Raw genomic sequence first — 24214 nt, 5'->3', positions numbered from 1 at the left:
AAGCATTAACGCAATCCTTTTTAATTGGTTCAATGTTTAAAATATGTTCGGTAAAGATATAGTTTCAAAACATCAATGTCATTTTCCTGCAATTGAAACAGTGACATTTACATTAAGTTTACAGTAAACAATTCACACAAAGGAAAAATTAGGGGAGAACTGAGGGCTACAAACCTTTTTGGTCTATAAATTATATTAATATTACAAAATATTCACCGCCATATTGAACTTCTCAGCCTCGCACAGACTTGCTGACTATCTGAAACAGAAGCCAGCTTTACAAAGCAGTTTCATTTAGACATTACAAAAAAGTCAGACTGACAAATGCTATTTACAAACACACCTCCCTGCCATCGGACTCAAAGGAGAAAAGGATTCATACAATAAAAAAAAAAATAATTGTTGCTAATGAAACCTGATGAACTTATTTGCCCATGTGTCCATCCAGAATGATAAAAGATCCATTCAATTGGTTCATTTACATAGACCTAAAGTATTAATCCCCCAAAAAATTAACTTTCACAAAGTCACACAGGACTCAGTGTAGTGTAGCTGCCTTAATTATCACATAAATGCTTTGCAGAACCGTTAGAGATTAAGAGAAAGCAGAAGTATTTGGTAATGAGTGGAAACTAGGACGTTTATATTGCACAATAAAAAAACATGCACACACTTCAGGTTGTGTCTCAGTTATTTTCACATAATGATTTCAATTCCACTGATCAAACCTTTGAGCATAAAGGAAAATTCCACCTTGAACAGCTTGAATATCAATCGTTTTAATAAATTTATGATCCTTGGTGGCAATTAAAATGTATTTGACATTCATTCTAATTCTGCCATCATTACAAACATTAGCCATGATTCAGCACAAGGCTTTGAGTCTAACATTTGTTTGTCTCCAATGCACTTAATGAGAGTGAGCAAAGAAGCTCTTGCTCTTATGTTTCTAGATAACACAACAAAACCTGGCCTTTACCACTGGTGTTTAAGAAACCTCTCATACGAATAACAAGAATACAACTAAATCATCAAACTGGCACCAGAACAGCTGTGTACATCACACAAAATTTACTATAAACATATTCAGTGTGTTTCAGGATGGAGTTTTCCTTTCAGAGCCGTTCATATAGCAAAGTAGTAAACAACAAGTTTATCACCCAGCAGATGGCGCCAAAGCTGCACGTTTCCGTCTAACATACAGTTCCCTTGTATTCATGCTTAACCTAGAAATCTGGAATAATATTATAAAACATTTCCAAATGTAAATGTTTGTAAATGATGTCTTACAAAATCATGTTGACAAATGAAACAAAAAAGGTGGCATGGCTTTAAAGCACTTTCCAATGAGATGAGTGCAATTTCTTAAGACACATTCTTAAGATTATTGTTATGATCTCAATTGCAGATTTGAATAGAATTAGTTGTCCCTTAAAAATACACACAATGGAACATGGATCTATAAGAACCTACAACAGCAAAGCTTTATTGTGGTCTGAACAACAGCAGGCCTGTTAACAGCTGAGAGCGAGAGCAAGAGCGAGAGCGAGAGAGTGCGAGAGAGAGAAAGACAGACAGAGCGAGAGAGAGAGAAACAGAGAGACAGAGAAACAGGCACAGAGACAGACAGACAGACAGACAAACAGAGAAAGAGACAGAGAGAAACAGACTCAGAGACAGCAGACAGACAGACAGACAGAGAACATGCAGCATTCAGTGGTGTGTTGTAGCAGATGGACAAAAAGACTTGTACACAGTCACCCAGAATATTGAGACTGCTGTTATAACTGTAGTGTGTATAAACTTTCTAAATCGAGCATAATTCAAACTTTAACTAATAAATCTGTGTGTACATGGGGATGGTGAATGTTTTCCACAGGCTGACACTGAGAGCATACTGTTATCTACCATTACAAACAATGAGCTTAAATGGAGTAAAGTTATCGTTTTTCAGTAACATTTTACTTGTGTTAATAAGGCTACACGACGAATGTATATAAATCCACTATGGCAACTGATATAAAGCAATATAAAGATTTATAAAGGCCTAAACCAATATGCATTTGCTGGCACAAGACAATGTTGTCCATTTTGATGTCCAATTGACATAAGGTTATCTTATGACAAAAGCTTTAATAAATATTGCTTTGTCCATTTGTCCAATTGGCACAAGTTTGTGTTATGACTTGCATTAGAACGGCGTGACGGATGACTTAGTACTTCGTTGTACTTCTGCTAAGGCAAAGTCACATGTGTCTGCCCAGGAAGTTCCATAACATCTTTAAGTCATTAGCCATAAAAACTTTCTTAGTGAAATGTTGTCCCGGCTGAAATAAGTTTGGTCTATGACATGTTAGAACAGTTACAATGACAGATGTAGAGGTGTCACATAACCCTATGAACACCATCGCTAAGAAAAGTATTAAGTTCTCTTTTCACTTCGCAGCAGCTTTTTCTACCTGAACAAACACCGAATCTTAAAGTTCCAGTCTTCAAAAGAAAAACTCCTAGATCTCAAACACCTGCTCTGAAAAGAATATAAATACAACATGTTTAAATCCCAGAGTTAATTCCTAATTAGTACTATTTAGTGTTAATACTTAATAAATGCTAAAGATTGGATTAGGATCTACTGTTCTATGTCCTTCTGAGAAATAAGATCCCTGTGGAAAGAAATTCCTCCTCGAGTGATCTGAATGCATTTCCTATTCCTAGCAGCCTTTATTAGAGAGCTACCTTTACATTAATGCACAATAACTCGTGTGAAGCTGGGGCCAGCAATTTGGAGTGATTATGAAAAGCATCTGAGTCACGTAGGGCTGAGAGGCAAACTTCATTTAGAGTCAACAACCAAAAACATAAATTGTAAGTATAATAAAGTAGATAAGAGCTCATGCCATTTCACAGCATCAGATCCATAGTGTTCCTGAAATAACGCAAAGAAAAAAAACAAACAAAAAACACTAAACTTTGGTGAGAGGAATGTGGACGATCCTCGGCCTGCCTCTTCGTGGTCAGGATGTGCAGGACAACGGCAATGACAATGAGGCAGTGATAAAAGTGGATCATTAAGAGGGCAAGCGAAATTTATGGAAAAAGAAAATCACTGGAGAATGGCAAGTGTAGCTTGTTATACTTCTCTTTTCTCTTTCTTCCCGGTCATTCTGTGGTTTGTCTCCCTGTGCTTCAGTAGAACACAAAATCGCATGTTCTTTGAAGGCCAGAGGGAAGGACGAGGTGCTTGGATTGGATTTCATAAATAATAATAATAAAAAAAAAATCCCAAATGCAACAAAAATATCGTACAGCATTTTGTGAAGCCCGTCTCGTTCCCCTGACCTACTGGTCCCCAAATGGCCAAAATACATGAAGACATGGGGCCATGGTCTCACACAGATCTCAGCAGGTCACAACCCCGAGAGCAGGTGAGCCACACACACATGCTCAGTTCGTCTCTGCTTTGGCTTCCTGTTTGTCCTGTAAGACTGGAATGAGGGACTCCCATGCTGCAAGGCACTGCAGAGAGGACACAGAGCACAAGGAGCTGTTAACATCTGGCCATTCTACAGACTGATCTTTTTTAAAATAGGAAGTTTGCGGTTATGCATACAATTTTCTTTTATAATTTATGCTTAGTAAACTTAGCCTTAGCACTTTTATTGTACAAAAAAATGCTTCCGTTCAGAAGCCAGTGTAAAGAAGTCGTCCTTAATGGTGCACAATCAAAGTAAAAATGTCCTCTGTTGATGTTGAATCTATTCAGGCTTTATATTTATTATGCATAGCTACATCCTAAATATTTCTTTTCTTAAGACTTAACAAAGTGCTTCTATGTGCTTTCAGTGAACTCTGAACCTCGCTGATTTTGCCTTTTAATTAATAAAGTCCAGCTCCTCCTCCTGCTCAGCTTAGCGCTCCGTACTGTCCTCTTTGGCAGGCGTGTTTGGAATTTAGCAGCGGCGTGTCAGTGTTTGGGCCAGCTGAAGAGCTAAAAGGTGAAAGAAAGAAATGCACTACGCAAGCCAAGCCAAGCTATTTCAGGACTACAATCAGTGCAGCTGATGACTGTTCTCGAGTTGGTGTGTATACAGATGTGATAGATGTTTCCTGACACCACAAGAAGAGCAGCAAAACAGCCAGATTCTCAATTCTTTCACTGGAAATACATTCATGCAACTTGAATCTAAAAATTTGGATATCAGCAAAAAGGATAGTTTGACCAAAATGAAATGTACACAATTTTTCTCTAAATTGACCCTAATTGTTAGTAATCGGTTAAGATAAGCTATGATTATAATCTATGATTGCATGTGTATAACAAAGCTTGGAAAAACTGGCCTCAAAAGACATTAAGTGTCATTTACCAATCTTTTGATTATATTGTGTGTAAAAGCGTAGTGTCTCTTAAATATAGTGTGTGGTAATTCTCCAATAATTCAGCCCAGCCACTGCAGCTCATCTGCTACAACAGTCCCAGACTAACTAGATCTCCTTTTATTGGCTGCCTTTTCTTTTGTCCTAATTTAATATGTTAATATTTCACTAAATTCTTGTGTTCCAACTTGACAGTAAAATCTGTGTATAAAATAATCACTCAATGTTTTCATAAGATTTGAAGTCTGTTAAACATATTTCTTGCTCCTGCAAAATTTATGAATGCATTTGTTTTATCATCCAACTTGATAAATGAGGCCTGTTATTTGGTTATGTAACAGAAATGGGCTTGATTAGATAGATAGATAGATAGATAGATAGATAGATAGATAGATAGATAGATAGATAGATAGATAGATAGATAGATAGATAGATAGATAGATAGATAGATAGATAGATAGATAGATAGATAGATAGATAGATAGATAGAAACAGAAGAATCAACTCTGTACTACATATCATACAAATATCTTTGTGCTAAAGATTAAAAAAAAAAACCTGGATCAGAAACTGGAGAATATTTTTCTAGAGGAATTCTAGAGGAATGTAAAGGAAAAGTAAAAGATGTCCACTTGACTTACCCTTGACGATATAGTGGTGCCATACAGTGACAGACAAATATAAGCAAATCTCATTGAGATTACAGTCACTTTCATTGCATGAACTATAAGCATTCAGACACCCCTTGATTTTTCTGATCCCCTCCTTTTCTAGCTTTCTCCCCATTTTCCTTCTCTCTGCCACTCAGTCATGTGTCTGTCCTTTACCTTTTCATAGTACTGGATGTTTTTGTCTGCCATGCCGGTCAGCAGCTGTCTGAAATCTTGTCGTTTGTTGTTCTGCCAGCGCTCCCAGTCAGCCTTCAGGTCAGCATTGAAGCATTCCACCCGATCCTGGCATTTCTCCACATCTGTGGGCACCTGCATGAGGACACACGGATAACTTTACTCCCTACAGCAAATATCAACCTAAGTGACACTGCAGAAACCTCGTGTCACTAGATTCTTGTCATGAAGCAAAGATTTTCCATATTTCACCCTAATACTTTTGTAAAACCTTCTCTGACGTTTTGTAAAAACATTCTGATGTGAAAACATTAAAGCCAGGTGACAGGTGAAGTGAATAACTTTGATTATCTCGTTATAATGTAGCCTATAAAGGGGTGAGATATATTAGGTTAAATCAGGCTGTGAAGTTAATATTTTGGAGTGAGTGACTTTGTAAAGAGCCTAATTGTGATAGCTAAATAACCGTCCTGGAGGATCTCCAAATCAGAGACGCAAAAACCTGCCACACTACCAATTACGCACCAGAAATGGTTTATAGGACATGCCAAAATCAAGCTGTTGAATTGGCTCCAATTTTCAAAGATTTCTATGGGATATGCTGCTCAAATAAGCCCGATCCATCGAGACCCCATCTCACAACCAGAATTTCTTGGTGTAATGTCATATCACTGAAGTTTTGAAGTCAGTGAAGTCTATGCCTTGACAAATAAGTGTTTTGCTGGCATAATGGGGACTTAGACTATATTAACCAGGTGGTTTTAATGTTATGGCTGAATGTAATTTAAAACATTGATGAATGAACATTGTACGTACACTATTCAGGGATACTCTCATAAAAATAGGACTACTTAATTTTACAGCTGCTCCTAGAAATTATATACGACTATTGCACTGATATCAAAATACACATTATAAGCATCATGAAACATTTCTTAGTCTGCGTTATCAGATGCCATTGCTTTTCTAACTTTGAACATTTTCTTTAGCTGCTGTTTCTTGTTTAACAGTTTTTCCTATTGTGGCTCTACAAGTTTGCTGGCGCTGCTAGCAAAACCTCAGCCAGACTAAATATTGTGTTATGCTGTACATATTTTGGATGTTTTCAAGCCCTGCGATGTGATATTTTGCCTTATACCACAGCACTGTTTGGTCATATGGTGTTGATTAAATATCTGTAATGTGCAAAGTTATATTGCAATTGAATCATTCTAATCATTTGTATAATATGTGAGTATTTTTTAATATGGTGAAGTTTTCTCTAAGTAGCTTTTAATGTTTATGGATAGAGTCAGTGTCAATGCTGTAAGGAGAACTTTAATGTTTTCCAACACAGGAATGTACTCAACATAGAGAGGGTCATATTTCTTGTGACTTTAAGAGATTGAAGGGACTAGCTGCGATGACATATGTTTTTGATGGATTAAATATAAATCTAAACAGATTATATTAATGGGAGTGCAACATAAACTCCATCATCAAAATGGCCCAGCAGAGGATGTATTTTCTATGTCAAGATATTCTATTGTTAATTATGGTCTGCCACAGGAGCTGGTGATGCTGTTCTACACTGCAGTCATTCAATCTGTCCTGTCATCCATCACCATCTGGTTTGGTGCAGCAAAAAAACAGGAAACGCAGAGTAAAAACAGAGGACAAAATAACTAGTGCCCCCCTGCCCACTCCCCAGATCTTGTACGACACATGAATCAGAAACTGGGCAGGAAAAATCACTACTGACCCTTCACACACTTGACACAACCTCTTTCAGCTTCTCCCTTCTGGCAGGTGTACAGAGCTTTGTTTACCAAAACTGCCAGACACAGGAACAGTATTTTCCCCAGGCACCAGGCAATCATCCTGATTAACAACTCACCATAATTATATTCCCTGTTCATAGCATCTATCAGAACTGTCAGTCATCACATCATCCGTATATGTTACACACTCTACCGCTGCTGCATATTGTACAAAAAGCATAATATTGCACAATACTGTTATTTGCACTTCCCACACTTTATGTACATAACTGATCAGTCATATAATCTGTATTCATATTTAATACTCATAATGTCTGTTGTATCACATCTGCAATGTCTTGTATAGTCTGTATTATCTTGTATTGTACAGTGATATTTATGTCTGTACTTTTGAGAGTCACAAACAGCTGGAACCAACTTCCTTGTGTGTGTCAACACACTCGGCCAATAAACCTGACTCTGATTAAAAATGATCACATTTGATAAAATTCAAAATTGCTAACATTAGCAAACTGCTGTGGTGTAAGTGGAATAAAACTCTTCGGGACATGCTGTTATTGACAAATAATCAGCTTCAGGGTGGGAATATTAACTTCACTTCAGATCATTACACACCACACCAAACTGATAACCTTCCTATAACAGCACAAGAGGTCAAGTTTAACTTCTCACACATCATCCACACCTGCTAACTATGACACTTTATTTCTATATTACAATTTTATATACTCTCTACAACTGGTGTTATTTTTGCTCCAAACAGAGTCATACATGATAAAAAATATTTATACTTACTGTTGTCCTCTTTTCCTCACGAAATGCTACAGCCTCCAGTTTAGCCTCGTACTCAGCCTGGACCTGGTCCCTCTTCTTCAAAACATTCTGACAATTGAGAGTAACAAAGTGATTGAAACACTGTGTATAAACTTTGTAATCAATCTGCCAAGTGTCCAAAAATTCGGTTATAAAACCAAGATGCCATTATACACTGAGTCATTGCTGTATGTAATTAGTTCACAGCCCAGCGTTTGGCATCAATGCACTTGCACACAGTGAGGCAGCTCCAATATGGAAGCTATTAAAACAGCTTTGCATAAACGCTGGCTTGAAGTATGTGCTTGGGAACTCCAGGGAGAAGAATGATGGCCCCGGAGATTGGAAAAGTTAACAACATGAAGTCAGCACCAGAGAAGCGCTGAGCCTCCTGAGCTGTTCTAATCAGGCTGCTGTCAACTGAAGGATATATGCATTTCCTTCCCGTTGAAGAACTAAAGATGTTTTTACTGTTTAATTCGCTCACTGTTTTCTGTTACAAGGCAATAATTAACTACTGTATATAATAAACCAGAATGTCGAAGAGCAGTCCTACAGTAAGCCCATCTGTTTACAGAAATTAGGATATGAGCAATGGGGTTTTTTCTTTGTTGCTTGCATTTTTATATCCTTCATTCTTTAAAGTCCACGCTTTCTTGTGTGGATCTTGTTTTTTTTTTCTGCTTTCAGTTTCACAAATAATGCCTATTATGTTATCATATTACATGCAATTACATTTTATACAAAACCACAACTTAAGGGTGAGTATGTGGCTTGTGAAAACTGTATCCTCCATGTTTTCTTGTGTAACTCTTCCTTTCTTTAAGACTCTTGCGCAAAAGGAAAGCGGAGGTTTCATCGTCTGCTGAGGTTTAGGTTTTTGTGCCGTGTATGTATGCATGTGACTGGGAGACACTCCAGAAGGTTCGAGAGCAAAGGTCAAGGAAGCTGAGGTATGTTAAAATATGTGCACACTTGCCAAAAATATGACAGATCTTGGCAATGTGCAGCGCATACAATGGTAAAGCACGCGACAAGGGTTATAAGGGTTCTGCAGCTGTACTGACATTTATTTTAATTACACAACACCATCTGATAACTATCTGAACCTGGTCAACCGCTTGTTGTTGTTTTTTTATGTACATGCACAAAACAGTGCCGCAATTTCACCGACAGCAACAAACAACAATCTGATAGTGAGCTATCTGAATGATTAGCAATCCTATGGACCATGTGGTCTAATAGATCTTCACTTCCCCACTCACAATTTTAGTTCCTGCTTTAGTTTTGTTTACTGTTTGACATGCAAAAATAGAAATTAGAATCATGCTTTTATCTTATTCTGTTACATACTGTATGCCCCCTCATTATGTCCATTACTATCCCCACAGGCCACTCATTCAGTCCCTTGTCCACTGCCATTCAACCTCTACAACTGATCCACAATCCAGCCGCTTGTTTACAAACCCACCCAAGTTCTCCTACACCACACCATTGCTACACTCCCTCGCAGGCTTCAGATTTCTGTTCTTCTCTGACAGGAGCAGAACCCGATGTGGTCTTCTGCTCCTGTAGTCCATCCGCCTTCGTCAAGGAGACACATTTCCATTTGGATACACATTAATAAGCATGGACTCTTGATCAGCCAAGAAAAACAATATGTTGATCAAATATCTTGGCTCAGACCAAGCCCCTAGAAAAAGTCCCCAAATTAGACCCAACATTCTCAGAAACTCCAATTACTATCTGTCTGTTCCTCAAAGGCAGTGAAAGCAGTCCACTGATCCTTGCACATTCCTAGAATCACAACCCAAAGACCACACGTAAAAGGTCTGGCAGGCAGTCTACCTTCATGGACTCAATATAGAGGACGTATTCGCGCAAGACAGGTAGGAAGTCATCACTCATGTCCTCTGTGAGCTCCTCCAGAGCATTGCAGCAGTTAGCCACGCAGCCTGCCACGCCGTCCAGTGGCTCTTGGAGCTCCTGCTCAGAAGATGCCCATGATGAGTAAAGCGGCCCGTACTCTCTCAACTCCACTAGGTACTCTATGGAGAAACATGCAGGAAAGGAACGTTACTTAAACTGGGATTTATTTGCAAATTTAGAGCCAACTGCAGCTGGAATTAAAACATTGTCAAAAGTTTGCTTTCTTGCAAAGAGAAGCAAAGCTGCACGGAATTGTTCAAGCAGGGGTAGGAACTAATTTCTGCCATAAAAACTGTCAACAGAAACCTGTTATCATCATATTATATATAATTGCATAAAGAATCTGTGAAGCAGAGCTCTTCTAAGGTATCTTTTGAAATCGTACGATTATTACTAGTCTAGAAAGACTTTTAGACAGTCCTAAAGCAGTCCTACTGATCTAAACAAATAACGGACAGGATGTTAAAGTCTAGCATTAAACTTCAGACGTTTAAGAGAAGTTTAGGGGTTGGGCATCAAAAATGGCATGAATACATTCACTACTAACTCTTGCTATTAAATCACACCACAATGAAATGCAGTTTGATCTTTCCATGGTGTTTTCATTGTCTTTTTTACCTGACTGCTCTTTGATGATCCTCTGTGCTATCCTGTCGATGGTGCCTAGCTTCTGTGTGAACATGTCCAAATATTCGCCCATCGCTGCAAACTCTGCCGGCCGTGCTCTCAGCTTGTAGCCTCCCGTCACGTACTTCACAGACTCGCCCATCTTGGACAGCAGAGCTAAGCCTAGCCTTTTATTCAAATCCTGTAACACAAACAGAAATAAGAGTAAATAATCGCATTAATTAAACGTACTTAGTGCTGTTTGACGTAAGCGTTACAGAAGAGTAAACATTTATTAAGTTTTCTTAAAAATCTGGTTCTTTTCAAATGTAATATTGAGTAAGTCCATGATTCATTTAGATGAAAAGTTTTATAAAAATGATTGCAAAATCAGATATCTGTCAAAGGATCAGTAATAAAACACACATTGCTGATTTGACCAAGGATACTAGTGGCTTTTATATGCAAATGTATAGCTACAAATCACATAATCATAATAATAAATGTATGTTCACTGCATAAATCAGCAAAAATGTCTGCTGTTCTTCAGCTACTTTGACATGTGACGTGTCTCTGTACATGTTCACTCGATAGCGTATATAATATTAGCCCCGCCATCTTAGGACTGTTAATAGCATAAAATCTATGAGCGTGTAAATTTAAATTAAATGTCAGACATTAATCATCTAATGAATAATGCAGCAATGACCGATATAACCTTTGGGCCAGTAGAACATTTCTCTGCCATAAAAAATTTATTTATTCTCACTTCAAAAGCTTTGAATAAAGACGTATCCATGGTTACGTGAAGGGAATGGAAAAAGTGAGTCATTAGAGTTCTTGAGAAACTAAATCCAATTTAATGTGTTGATCAGTGATGTATAAATGAAAGTGAAAACTATCCCATCAGGTCACCAATGCAAAGTTTTCTTTTTTTTTTTTGTTTCTCTGCCAATAAACCTGTACACCGAACAAAGAGTTGGAATTGGAACCTAAAACTGTTGCTCTTTTTATTTTGATAATCTGTACACAATTAACGTGTGTGTGTAACATATGTGTGTGTTACATAAAAACTCTTTTCTGAATCTCTTGGAAGCATCCATGGTCAAGACACTGACACACACACACACACACACACACACGCGCACACACAAACACATATGTATATATGTATATACACACACCACACAGACACAGACACAGACACGCGCACACACAAACACATATGTAAATATGTATACAGACACACAGGCAGACACACAGGCAGACACACAGGCAGACACACAGGCAGACACACAGGCAGACACACAGGCAGACACACAGGCAGACACACAGGCAGACACACAGGCGAACACACAGGCGAACACACACACACAAGAACACACACACACAAGAACACACACACACACAAGAACACACACACACACAAGAACACACACACACACAAGAACACACACACACACAAGAACACACACACACACAAGAACACACACACACACAAGAACACACACACACACAAGAACACACACACACAAGAACACACACACACAAGAACACACACACACAAGAACACACACACCTTGGCAGACAGGAAAACATTGAAGTGCTCGTTGAAGGAAAGGACAGGGTGATCAGCGACCCGTTTCAGGAACTTATCCAGAGCTTTTCTTCTCGTCTCCACAAATTCCTCTGAAAAACGATCCACCACTCCTTTCATCACAAATTTCTCAGGAAGAGGCTTTGGAGACAACAAAAACATAACCGAGAATAAAGACAAAAGTTAGTCAGCCAAAAGCTGAGGTTTCGAAAGTTAAAGGCCACCAGATGAAAATAATATCAGTTCCAAAATCACTAAAGTAAAAGTTTTGTTTGGGTAATTACGCTCTCCTGGCTGGCAGATCGATTAAATAACTGAGATTAGAGGCTCTACCTACTGGAATAAGGTGGGTTGGTTGGCTGTCCTCTAGCTTGTTCCTCAGCCAGTCAAAGTCCTGATAGCGCCGTCGTACTGAATACTCGGGGAGGTCAAACTCGGTTCTTGTAGTCTATGGATTAAAAAGAAGAAAAGATCAGACCATACTTAGACGAAAGATACTTTGCAAATTAGTCTTCTCTAATTCACAACCACAAACAGTAAGTGGACACTGACAAGAGTTTCATTCTCCTCCTCTGCTCGTCCACCCACACAACTTTCTTCCTAATTTTAGTCCCTTAATATTATTCTACATTTGCACAATCAGTACCGGATAGAACAAAAGTGCCTTAGACACGTTAACCAGCGTTAATGAGTATTTCCCTTTAAAGCAGCTCTATGTAATAAATAAATAAATGAATAAACTGGTCCCATTATCTTCTTCTGTAGGTTTATTGGAGTAAGCTCATGTCCACCTGGAGACTGTACTGTCGATCCTATTATAGTATGGAATGAACCACGACATGAGTATGATGTTGATGAGGAACATAAACCTGCGTTTCAATCCGAATCGAAGCGATTTGCCTGTAGAATGTTGTGAAATTAAGCATATAACCATATAAATGTTAAATACTGTTCTTTATAAACATTAAGCATATTAACCATTTAAATGGTTCTTTCTTAAATAACATGTCACGGTTAGAGATTATAGAAATGAATCAAGAACTTCTGTGCCAATTTCTACATTCTATATTATATTTTCTATATAATCTGTATCTATATCTAAAAATGACTTAGATGCATCTTTTTCCAAACGTCACTTTTTAAACCTGTAATTTCAGCTTTAAAGTTAAAGCTCAAAGCTGGAAATGGGGAAAGGACGATTGTGCATGAGTGAGGTATGGTTTAAAATCCATATCAGGTTTGTGAGACACTTAAACCAGTTTTAATAACTCTATACAATAGCCAAACGGCTCGAGAGCTCCGAGTGTTTCTGTCTTTGTCTCTCTGAATTAGGTAAGCTTTATAGAAATAATCTGTAATGGAGACATAACGCAGCTTTAACCACGGCATTATTTCCACTCCGAGCTAAAGATTACCGTCTCCTAGAACAGAAAGAAAGCAATCATTCAGGGAAGATGAATTCACTGCTAATAGCTTGTCACTTAAATCTTTTTATTTTCTCTTCTTTAAATTACCAACAGGATGAAAACAGACTATTTATAAATAGACTATTGAAAAGTGTTCCAAGTACCTGAATCTGTGACTGGTAGCAATTTCCAGCTCAGCGATTCAACTTAACTTAAGAGTTTGTCTGGTTGCTGTGATATTTCATATCAAATTGAAACTGTGATTCAATTAGCGCCGGTCTGTCTGGAATGCTCACATGCGTTGTGACAAAGTGAAAAAGAAGGTCAAATAAGAAGCAACTTCATCAAGAAGAATTTTATAGAAGGAAAATGAGAAAAGTGTAGAAAGCTCAACCTTCCATAACAAAATACTTTTACAGAACAAGACAGAATGTTGCTGCTGGTAAACAAACCGATAAAAAACATCATTATATTCTTTATTCAGTTCAACATTTATTCATTCATTTTCTACTCACGGGGAGCCTGTGCCTATCTCAGGCGTCATCGGGCATCTAGGCAGGATACACCCTGGATGGAGTGCCAACCCATCGCAGGGCACACACACACTCATTCACTCACACACTACGGACAATTTTCCAGAGATGCCAATCAACCAACCATGCATGTCTTTGGACCGGGGGAGGAAACCGGAGTACCCGGAGGAAACCCCCGAGGCACGGGGAGAACATGCAAACTCCACACACACAAGGTGGAGGCGGGAATCGAACGTCCATCCCTGGAGGTGTGAGGCGACCGTGCTTACCACAAAGCCACCGTCCGTTCGTGTCTCCCCAAATACCCCCCCCCCCCCCCCCGAAACATATTATAATATTTTGTTTTAATTAGTGAAGACCCACTAACCTTAGTAGACACCCTGTATGTGATGTACGTCTCCATGGCGGACACGTGTTTCTTCGGATCGTCCACGGTCACAAAGAGATCCCGCGTCTCTCCATCCATGTCGTCATCCAGTTGCAAGCGATTTAGCAGAGAGGACGAAGAGCCCGGGCTGGACGTGTCCACTGCATTGCCATTGGGGAGACTCAAGTCCTAAAATACAGCGAAAATTGTGAATACATGTCACATATTGATGTACTGATCAGTGCCTTCACAGAATTTCACAGAATATTTTTTCTGGGATTGTTGAAGCCAAAAACTGCTTCTCTTCTGGAAAACTACTTAAATTGCAAGCACAGGATTTCTTTCTTTAAACTGCTACCGGTGAAGACACAATTACTACAAATATCAGTAATCATTTTAAACTAAAGCTGTTCTCATGTTCAACGCATGTCAAAGAGCGCTTTGGCTGAATTCGGTAAATTTTGACGTCACATGACACGTCTTGGCCCAATCTGCAGTCATTCTGAGTAACTGCAAGCTGCTTTGAATATTGTGTAGCTTGTTTGATTTGTCTCGATTTCCCCTGATCGCAAAATTGTAGAATCCTGGAGGGACTGACGCATTGCATATCGAGAATGGACTGAAATCCTCGATCAATATCGTATCGTTTTTGATTTCATGAACCCATCCAGTGAACGTCGTGTTAGTCGACTTAACACAAAGAGACCATGCACATGAACACAATCAGCTTATTGACTGCATACTGGTCAGTAATGAAGATCAGTATTGTATGAAATCAGTGCATCATTATTTCAAAATTCATGACAAACTTTAGAAAAAAATACAAAATATATTTAAAAAAAAATACTGAGTTCTTCTTTAAGAACAAATAAATCACTTATTTCTGTCTAAATCGCACTTTGGGCTGCTTTGTTAGATTGCTTTTAGTATAACTGATAATTTGTAACGTGCATCATTAACCACAAGCCTTGTGTTAATGACACCGTAGTGTAAGTGAACGAGACATGATGCAGTCAGTCTACAATCTATAACGTGTCCGTGATGCGGTTCTACGCCACGTGCTCCTTCAAATCAACACTCGGCCAGCATCCTTACGGAGCAGACGCAGAGTACACAAGAGCTTTCACGATAGCTCGCTATTTAAAGATAGCATCTCTGTATTATTACACCCTCGGATGTCTGTGGGGGTAGTTACTATGTGCCCACAATGAGTTTTCAATAGTTTGAAATTTTTGGTGAAAATCCAAGATTTGATAAAAACCTTTCATTTAATTTTCCATTCGGTAAAATTTCTATAAAGTTTTCTACGCTCGCCTTGTACAAGGGTTTCTTAAAGGTGCAAACAAAGCCCTCGTGAGCACACTTTAGAAAATCAAACAGAAATAAGACACCCTACAGGCCTCGTGGGGCTGAAACGAAGACTGAAAGACTGCTAATGTGCCATGAGGGACTTGGGGGGGGGGGGGGGGTTGTTGGGGTGGAAATAAAGCACAACTAAACAAAGTGGACAATTCAGACCAAATATCCAATACGATGAACAGATAATGCCGAGTATGATTATCTAGGCTTTAACCGTAACAGCTGGAGAAAACATGAATGCTTCTCATATGAAATAAGTGTTTTGAGAAAAAAATTGTGTAATAAAGGATAGAGACTGTTGGTCTCTATGTAGGTCTCTACTTACTGTCTCTCTTACTGTTGGAGTAAATGTGAAGGTTTTCAGCGACACAGGAAAGTTGAGGAAAATTTAACTTGATGCAAACAGCCAGGTTTCTTTAAACAAAACGCTAAGATCATGTACGATCGAATGCATACATGCAAAATTCAGCCATCTATTGATGTGTAAATGAATATTCTTGAAAACATGGATTAAACAAAGAAAAATCCCATCCACACGACAGCCATTTCGAAATAATATCAGAAAACACAAGAAGATTTTAAAAACCAGCTCGTTTTTGTGGTCGAGTCTTCATCAGTGAACATTTGAAGACTTTAGCAGGAAGGAAGTGATATTCCGTTTAAAATGAGCTCAGAAATGATGCTGAACTTTTGGTTCCTCAGAAGCTCTCGGTTGCACAATTCCACTTGAATAGAAACTGTTGTAGAAAGGACATTATTTATTGTATTTACATTATTTCCTGTCCAGTGTCACCTAAAAAAGGATGAGGTTCCCTTATGAGTCTGGTTCCTCTAAGGTTTCTTCCTCATATCATCTCAGGGAGTTTTTTTATTACCACTGTTGCCTCAGGCTTTCTCATTAGGGATAAATGTTAGAGATGAAAAGTAACTTCAATTTAAACTTGTTTATTTTTATTCAATGTTTCTACACTACTGTAAAGCTGCTTTGAGGAAAGTCCATTGTTAAAAGCATCATACAAATGAATTGAAGTGAACTGAATGGAACCGTGTTACTTAGACGGTGACAATACTTCATAAACTGTTATGTCAAAAGTCTCAAGAATAATGTTAAGAGCAGTGTATTGAGTGGTATAGAAGGTGAAAATGAAGGGAAAACACACACACACACAAACACACACACACACACAAACACACACACACAAACACACACACACAAACACACACACACGACAAAATGTCAGTTTATTCATTCACCTTCCATCCTGGAGTTAGCAGCAGTATTGAGTCCAATTAAATTGCACAGCTTCAAATCAAGAAATAACAAACCACAAACCAAGAACATGGCCGAGTCCTAGTGCATTTATAACACGGCACACTGGAGATGCAATTAGACAAGTTGTAGCAGTGACACTTCTGGATTTTACAAAACATATGTTTTGTTTTTCAATTCGGAGGATGTTTGAAAATGCTTCATATTCAGTTAACATGTATAACATATTACCAGCATTTCTGTGTTAAAAGCAGAGGGGAAAAAACGATGTGTTTGAAAAATATGGGATAACAAACCCCTTGTTTGTGTTTGGATGAACGCAGTGAACTGTAGTTATCTCTCTATATGTTATTACATGAGGATAAGTGCAAGTCTCATTCATAACAATCCGAAAACCTCTGACTATACATTTGAACAGATCGGTACACTGCAGAGAGAACATTTCAGTGAAGATAAACTAAGACCTGTAAAAGATTTGTGTCTTGAAGCAAAGGAAAAAAAGTTGCTGCAAAAACAGTTTCTTCTCGCCAACATCCTCCTTTTGAATCCGGTACTTTTGGAAATGGTGACAGCATTTTCCTGACTGCATGCCCACATGCTAGAGAGCTGAAATGATTTTTTTTCACGCTTTAACGCCGTCCAGCTGCGGATCTCTACAAGCTGCAGTGCAACAAGATGGAAGTGAAACATGCTATTAAACAAATTAAATCTAGGAGAGGGAATCTCACGTTTTTGTCTCGGACTGGAAGTCAGCTTTCAGACCTTCCTGTCTGATCTCTATATAAAAAATCTGATTCGTGTCGGAAAGAATGCTGACTTCGGCGCAACAGGCGATTCAGATTCACTTTAGTTTTAAAAAACATGTCTCAGAGTTTGCTTTGACTATTTTACACCATGAATGGAGTAAAACTTTCTGTACAATCTTCATCAGGAAGAGAAAAAAAAAAGGTCAAGAACATGATACACGGTTTACTCTTTCCTCATGCGCGAGCAAGCAGAAAATGTGCTGATAAAAGAAGAAAAAAAAAAGCACCAGGTCAAAGTCTTTATGCTTTATGCTTCGTTTACTTTGTGTCTCTGGGATTCGACTCAGTCATCAACTAGTGATGGACCAGAACTGTACAGTGGTAGGATAACTGTCTGTGTAGGGAATACAATTCTCCAGACATGCCGGTAAATGAAAATAATGAACGATGGTGTCATATGATGTGGCAGAGCAGCAGCACATCCAGTAGTGTTTTATTCCTCTTATACAGCTGCAAGTTGCAAATGACTTTAAAAAATATATATATTCTGACCAAAGTGTCATATCTTTTGCCAGTTAAAGTTTGGTTTTATGTTATGGAACATCTAGAAATTAAGTTACATGACGTATGTATGTAGTTTCCTCACCAGCCTCCCATCATCCATCAGACTCCATCTTCTTCTCAAGGTCATAACACAACTAACCAAGTTTGCTATCCAGAGATACTAAAACAACAGACAGCACAGACTGAAGCATGCTTTATAGTCTTCGTAGTTCTAGCCGATTTATAATAAACCAAATCCTGGATCATGAGCTACAAATATTGTTCTAATTTTCCAATGTTAAACAATGTTGAGAGAATAATAATGACACAAAAAGCCAAAACATTCTCACTAATTTACTGTTTTAGAGATCCACAGTAGCTCGTCCACAGTGACGGGGGAGGATCTAAATCTTCATCTTTGTTCCCAAAGACACACAATCAACAACAGGCTCTCAAAGCAGCCAATTACATGACCACGAACTGAACACAGGCCTTTTGTCACTATTTATCCTGGATGTCAAAACAGCAATTTTATCTCTCAGTGTATTATTTCAAACTGTGTCCTGAAAGCATGAATTAAAGCAATGTTACTTTTAGCAATACTACGTGTGCAAAGACTACGTGTGTTTCTCTGTACTTTGGCATCAGATTTAAGAGTTTATTACTGTAAGAGATGTGTTTGTCAAGTCAGATTAGACAATGAAGATCTATGCTTAAAGAAAATCACTGTAAGGATAATATCATCGTCTTCGTCGTTTATGTAGCGCATTCAGTACAAAAAGCGCTTCGACCTGGCCTTTCTTTAAAGCGCTGAAAGAATCAAATGAAAAGGATACAGCCTTTAATACAAGAAACGCTTAATTGCAGATGTGGTGAACTGGTTCAATCTGAAGTCCTTAAACCCAATGTGTCACTCATCATTTAAAAGGCACCAATTTTAGAGCTTGAAACTGAGCAGCTTGCATATGGAGGAAGATCTTATGATTAGTGACACTGGGGAGATGCAATCACTCTGCTTTGTTCCTATAGAACAGGGGTGTCAAACTCTGGCCCGCGGGCCAAATGTGTAATTATATTTGGCCCGCGAGATCATATCAGGTGTGCATTACAGCTGGCTAGCCGCATGCTCCGCTAATACTACAAATCCCAGAATGCCTTGCCACTGTATTGACGCATAGTCACAAACAGCAAGCGCCCCTCATTCTCTGTTGACAGTCGTTAACAACCATGTTACAGTCACATCGGGCAAGTTAATTCACCCTCCACAAAAATACGAAAGATGGACGAATGTAATGTACGAATATAAAGGACAGACCTGTTTGTCTTGTGTGCTAACGGAGTTAGCATGTCTGTAACGAAAGTATATAACATAAGAAGACACTATGAAACGAAACATTATGAGAAGTATAAGGACCTGGACGTTAAGCAGAAGCTCCAGAAGGCGGAGGAGATGAAAAAAGTCAGGTTTCCCGGCAGACTATGTTCATGAAAGCAAAATCAGAAAGTGAAGCTGCTGTAAAGGCTGTAAAGCTTTATTGTGGCAGCAGAGATTGCAAAATCTGCCTGGAACTTTAATGAGGGAGAATTTATCATATAGTGTAAGTGTATAGTCAAAGTTTGCGAAATGAACACTTTCAAATTCAAATTTAATTTATTAAATTATTTCAAATTTAATTTCTTATGTGTTTGTAATATCAAGCTCTGGTTGTTCCAAATCCTGTGTTTAAGCAAAACTAAAGTTTGTTTCCATATGAAAACGGTTGAACATTACATATCAGTTGCAGTTCATTTTTCAATAAATATTCAGTATGGCCCTTGACTTTATCTGAGTTTTATATTTTGGCCCACTGTGAATTTGGGTTTGACACCCCTGCTATAGAATATATACTGAATATACACTATATGGCAAAATCTAGCCTAGTTTGCATACCAATTTCCTATTTTAGTCATCTTTAAATACTACATATCTTGCTATTTTGCTATTGAACCCAGTGAAGAAGGATGACAATATTACTTGGGGGAGCAAAAATCTAATATTTGTCATATTAGGGGAAATAGAAACTACTAGCGTGGAGCAGTGCATTATATCAAAAGGTGTAATAGGAAAGAGGTGTAAACTATCAAACACACACATACATACACACACACACACAGAGACACGTACACACAGACACGCAAACGGAGACACACACACACACACACAAACACAGACACACAGAGACACACAGAGACACACAGAGACACACAGAGACACACACGCACACACAGAGACACACACGCACACACAGACACGCACACACAGACACACGCGCAGAGACACACGCTCGTAGAGACACACGCGCGCAGAGACACACACACATACAGACACACACACAGACATATAGAAACACACAGACATACAGAGACACACACAGAGACACACATGCGCAGACACACACAGACACAGACATACAGAGACACACACACAGAGAGACACACACACACACAGAGACACACACACACAGAGACACACACACAGAGAGAGAGACACACACACACACAGAGACACACACACACACACAGAGACACACACACACACACAGAGACACACACACACACACAGAGACACACACACACAGAGACACACACACACAGAGACACACACACACAGAGACACACAGAGACAGACACGCACACAGAGACAGACACGCACACACAGACACGCACACAGAGACAGACACGCACACACAGACACGCACACACAGACACACGCGCGCAGAGACACACGCGCGCAGAGACACACACACAGACATATAGAAACACACAGACATACAGAGACACACACAGAGACACACATGCGCAGACACACACACAGAGACACACATGCGCAGACACACAGAGACACACACACACAGAGACACACACACACACACAGAGAGAGACACACACACACAGAGAGAGAGACACACACACACAGAGAGAGAGACACACACACAGAGAGAGAGAGACACACACACACAGAGAGAGAGACACACACAGAGACACACACACAGAGACACACACACACACACAGAGAGAGAGACACACACACAGAGAGAGAGAGACACACACACAGAGAGAGAGAGACACACACACACAGAGAGAGAGACACACACAGAGACACACACACAGAGACACACACACACACACAGAGACACGTACACACAGACACGCAAACGGAGACACACACAATATCCAGGCAGCTGTAGACAGGAATGCTCTACTGTGTTTCCTCTGAATACCAAACAGCAAAATTGCAATCCTTTCAAACTCCAAAAACACTAAACATATAAACGTCTGTCCTTCTTTCCGTGTGAACTGGACAATATGTGTTAAATTTATCTGCATTCAGTTCCTGTTCTCAGGGGAAAAAAGGAAGATCGACTATAATAATCCCCCTCGCTCATGTTCACTACACTCATGACTGCATTTAACACGCAACACCTCAATCACCTTTGATCAATTTCCGGCAGCGAAGCGGGCTGAAATGTCCAAATGGAAATCGAATCTAGGTCGCATGAATCTATAGTCTGCTAGAAAATAAATTCAGCCCCAGCCATACTTCTTCATAACATTGTTTCTGTTCTTAGTGGTGATTATTTAGTTGGTTGCAACTAACGTCCAAAGTAATCGCCTTGTCTGTGTAGATGCCAAGAATAAAACCTTCTACTGCTGTCTTTTTCTCTTGAACATAAGGAGGGGATTTGCACTGGAGACAGAAAGGGCACATCTCAATCAGTCCCTAGTTCAGTAGTCAGGGCACAGATCAGGGAGCGGGATGAGTTTCTCCTTCCCAAATTCATCTCTAGATTTTAAAGTGAACTGTGTGATTTCTTTAGGGAGCGAACGACCAGTGCGCTACAAAAACTAGAGAGCATCGATGCTCACAACTTTCCATAACTGGAAATCTCAATCAACTTCATCTTCAAACGTTTAATCATTTAAGAAAGGCCGATTGCTAGAGCTTGTAATCCTGCTTGAAATTACCGTGCCAGAAACAGACACGATTAAGCTTGTAAATTTATATTTAAACAGGAATACATTTACATTTCTGCCATTTAACAGACCCCCTTATCCAGAGTGACTTCCAATTTATTTCAGTTTATACAACTGAGCAATTGAGGGTTAAAGGCCTTTCTCAGAGCCCGAGCAGTGGAAGCTTGGTGGACCTGGGATTCGAACTCATGACCTTCCAGTCAGTAGCCCAACACCATAACCACTAGGCTACCACAGACCACATATTTTATATATTTTTTGTTTTGTTTTGTTTACAGCTTTTTCTTCTTGACAGATGAAGAAAATAAAATGAGGAAACGAGAACGTGACCAAGTGTATAGTAAGCCAAAGTCCTTAGAAGTGCACAAACCCAAGATTCACGAATTCATGACCTAGAGAGCTATGGAGCTGAATGAGATGTAACCCATGAATGTATTACAGGTATTGGGTTTTAAATCCTTTAAGAATCAAGAGAAGAGGCTTTGAGATCCATTTGGGACACGACAACAGCAGAAATCCTGTTTATTGTCACTTTACTATTTACTTATATATTTATTTATTTTTCAAATATGGCTGCCAACACAGGTAACTTCTGCTGTTTAAACCAAACCACCACCAGTCTGTTTCTTTGTGTCATGTTTGTATAGGTTACAAGAAACAGTTTGATTAGAAGTGAAACAATACACAGAGAAGCTTTAATGTTTAGGATCAGTTTGTATCAGTTGTAATTATGTTGTCTTGTAGAAGCCAACATTCTGTTTTATTCTTAGACAAAAAATTCTCGAGTAACTCCATGCCACAGTAAGCCACATGCACCAAAATCGGATATGTCATAGAAACTGGTCTGAAGTTTGTTGCTGTTACTTTTCTAAGCGATACGAGTTCCGGTACTCATGAGACCGGGTCTCAAAGTACCCTTTTTTGCCATAGACACCCATTATGCGTTTTAGAGGTTTATAACTCGGCAATCTTTCTACACCAAACTTAGCTGGCTTCTTTAGGGTGATACTCTGGACAAATTGGTGCACTGACTCTGGCCCTTCGGTTTTCTCTACAGCCCCGCCCCCAAAATATGCAAAATCAAAAACTTTCCAATACATTGACGTGTGACATATCAAAACACTCAGCATAATGAGGGGAACTGCATCATGTGTGTTCGGATGACGTCACATGGCATCATATGTAGCCCCGGCCGCCAAAAAAATAAAAAATACCACAAAATGGACATGTAACATATCAAAATACTCAGAACAAAGAAGGGAACTGCGTCATGTGTCTTCTGATGACGTCACGTGTAGCCCCGCCCCCAGAAATAAACATTTACCACAAAATGGACATGCGACATATCAAAACACTCAGCACAATGAGGGGGAATTGCTCACTTCCACTTGCCTCCAAAAGTATTGGCACCCCCAGCACACCAGCCAAAGTTTACAATTCTAGTTTTCTGATGCTTTTAATAACGCAGACCGATTAACGTGAGTGAACACAACAATCAACACCATTCAGGTTAAGAGACAATGTAAACATTCTGGTATAAAAACAATAAAGAGTGATGAATCTCTCTCTCTCTCTCTCTCTCTCACACACACACACACACACACACACACACACACACACACACACACACACACACACACACATACACACACATACACACACCAAAAAAAAAAAAACAACCCATGCAGTCTGCTGATGAACAGAACAGGGCGCTGTGTGCGGACGGAGCTGCTTTACCTTGTGGCCGATGCTGCTGCTGGTGTTTGCTGCATCTGGGCTGGGTGTGAGAAGCGACTCCTCACACAGAGGGTGGCTGATGTCCTGGATAGATTTCTGCCCCGACGACGGCAGAGATTTAGGAGTGCCGGCACTCATTGTGCTAGCAAGAAGAAATACACTTTACGCGCTATCACTTTATCTGTGACCCCTCAGGTGGTTTGAAAATCTCCGAACAGCGCATAAACACGAGCGGCGAACATCTGTCAGCTGACTGGCAACGCGCATTACCGGAAGTCCAGTACGCTTAAGCGGACATAGTATAAAAATAAAAGT

General features: G+C 39.3%; 1 protein-coding gene across 2 annotated transcripts; it reads right to left on the bottom strand.

Annotated features, from left to right (window-relative positions):
- Positions 1 to 3: 3 nt before the first annotated feature.
- On the bottom strand, positions 4 to 24208 carry snx30 (sorting nexin family member 30). Of its 2 annotated transcripts, XR_003439807.2 has the most exons (10): positions 23900 to 24208; positions 14231 to 14419; positions 12262 to 12372; positions 11907 to 12065; positions 10340 to 10529; positions 9641 to 9840; positions 7775 to 7861; positions 5202 to 5354; positions 3870 to 3988; positions 3394 to 3516 (listed from the first exon to the last, which is right to left on the bottom strand). XR_003439807.2 is itself a non-coding variant. In XM_027141112.2 (9 exons), exons 1-9 carry the CDS (start codon positions 24035 to 24037, stop codon positions 3445 to 3447), a joined length of 1299 nt encoding a protein of 432 aa, XP_026996913.1. In that variant the 5' UTR covers positions 24038 to 24199; the 3' UTR covers positions 4 to 3444. The 2 variants fall into 2 exon arrangements, 1 of the variants encoding a protein (XP_026996913.1); XM_027141112.2 differs by lacking the exon at positions 3870 to 3988 and having other exon boundaries at positions 4 to 3516; positions 23900 to 24199.
- Between the last annotated feature and the right edge of the window lie 6 nt (positions 24209 to 24214).

The sequence above is a fragment of the Tachysurus fulvidraco genome, chromosome 20, assembly GCF_022655615.1.
Source record: "Tachysurus fulvidraco isolate hzauxx_2018 chromosome 20, HZAU_PFXX_2.0, whole genome shotgun sequence".
Classification (NCBI taxonomy): domain Eukaryota; kingdom Metazoa; phylum Chordata; class Actinopteri; order Siluriformes; family Bagridae; genus Tachysurus; species Tachysurus fulvidraco.
Note: the sequence above shows the minus strand (reverse complement) of the source record. Positions and strands in the feature narration are given on the sequence as shown.

Excerpts from the sequence above, each read along its gene's own strand:
- snx30 (XM_027141112.2), bottom strand. The coding sequence starts at position 24,037 with ATGAGTGCCGGCACTCCTAAATCTCTGCCGTCGTCGGGGCAGAAATCT. Across the intron at positions 12,066-12,261 it reads AACCAACCCACCTTATTCCA|CCTCTTCCTGAGAAATTTGT; the intron begins GTAGGTAGAGCC and ends TTGTCTCCAAAG. Across the intron at positions 9,841-10,339 it reads GATCATCAAAGAGCAGTCAG|AGTACCTAGTGGAGTTGAGA; the intron begins GTAAAAAAGACA and ends GTTTCTCCATAG.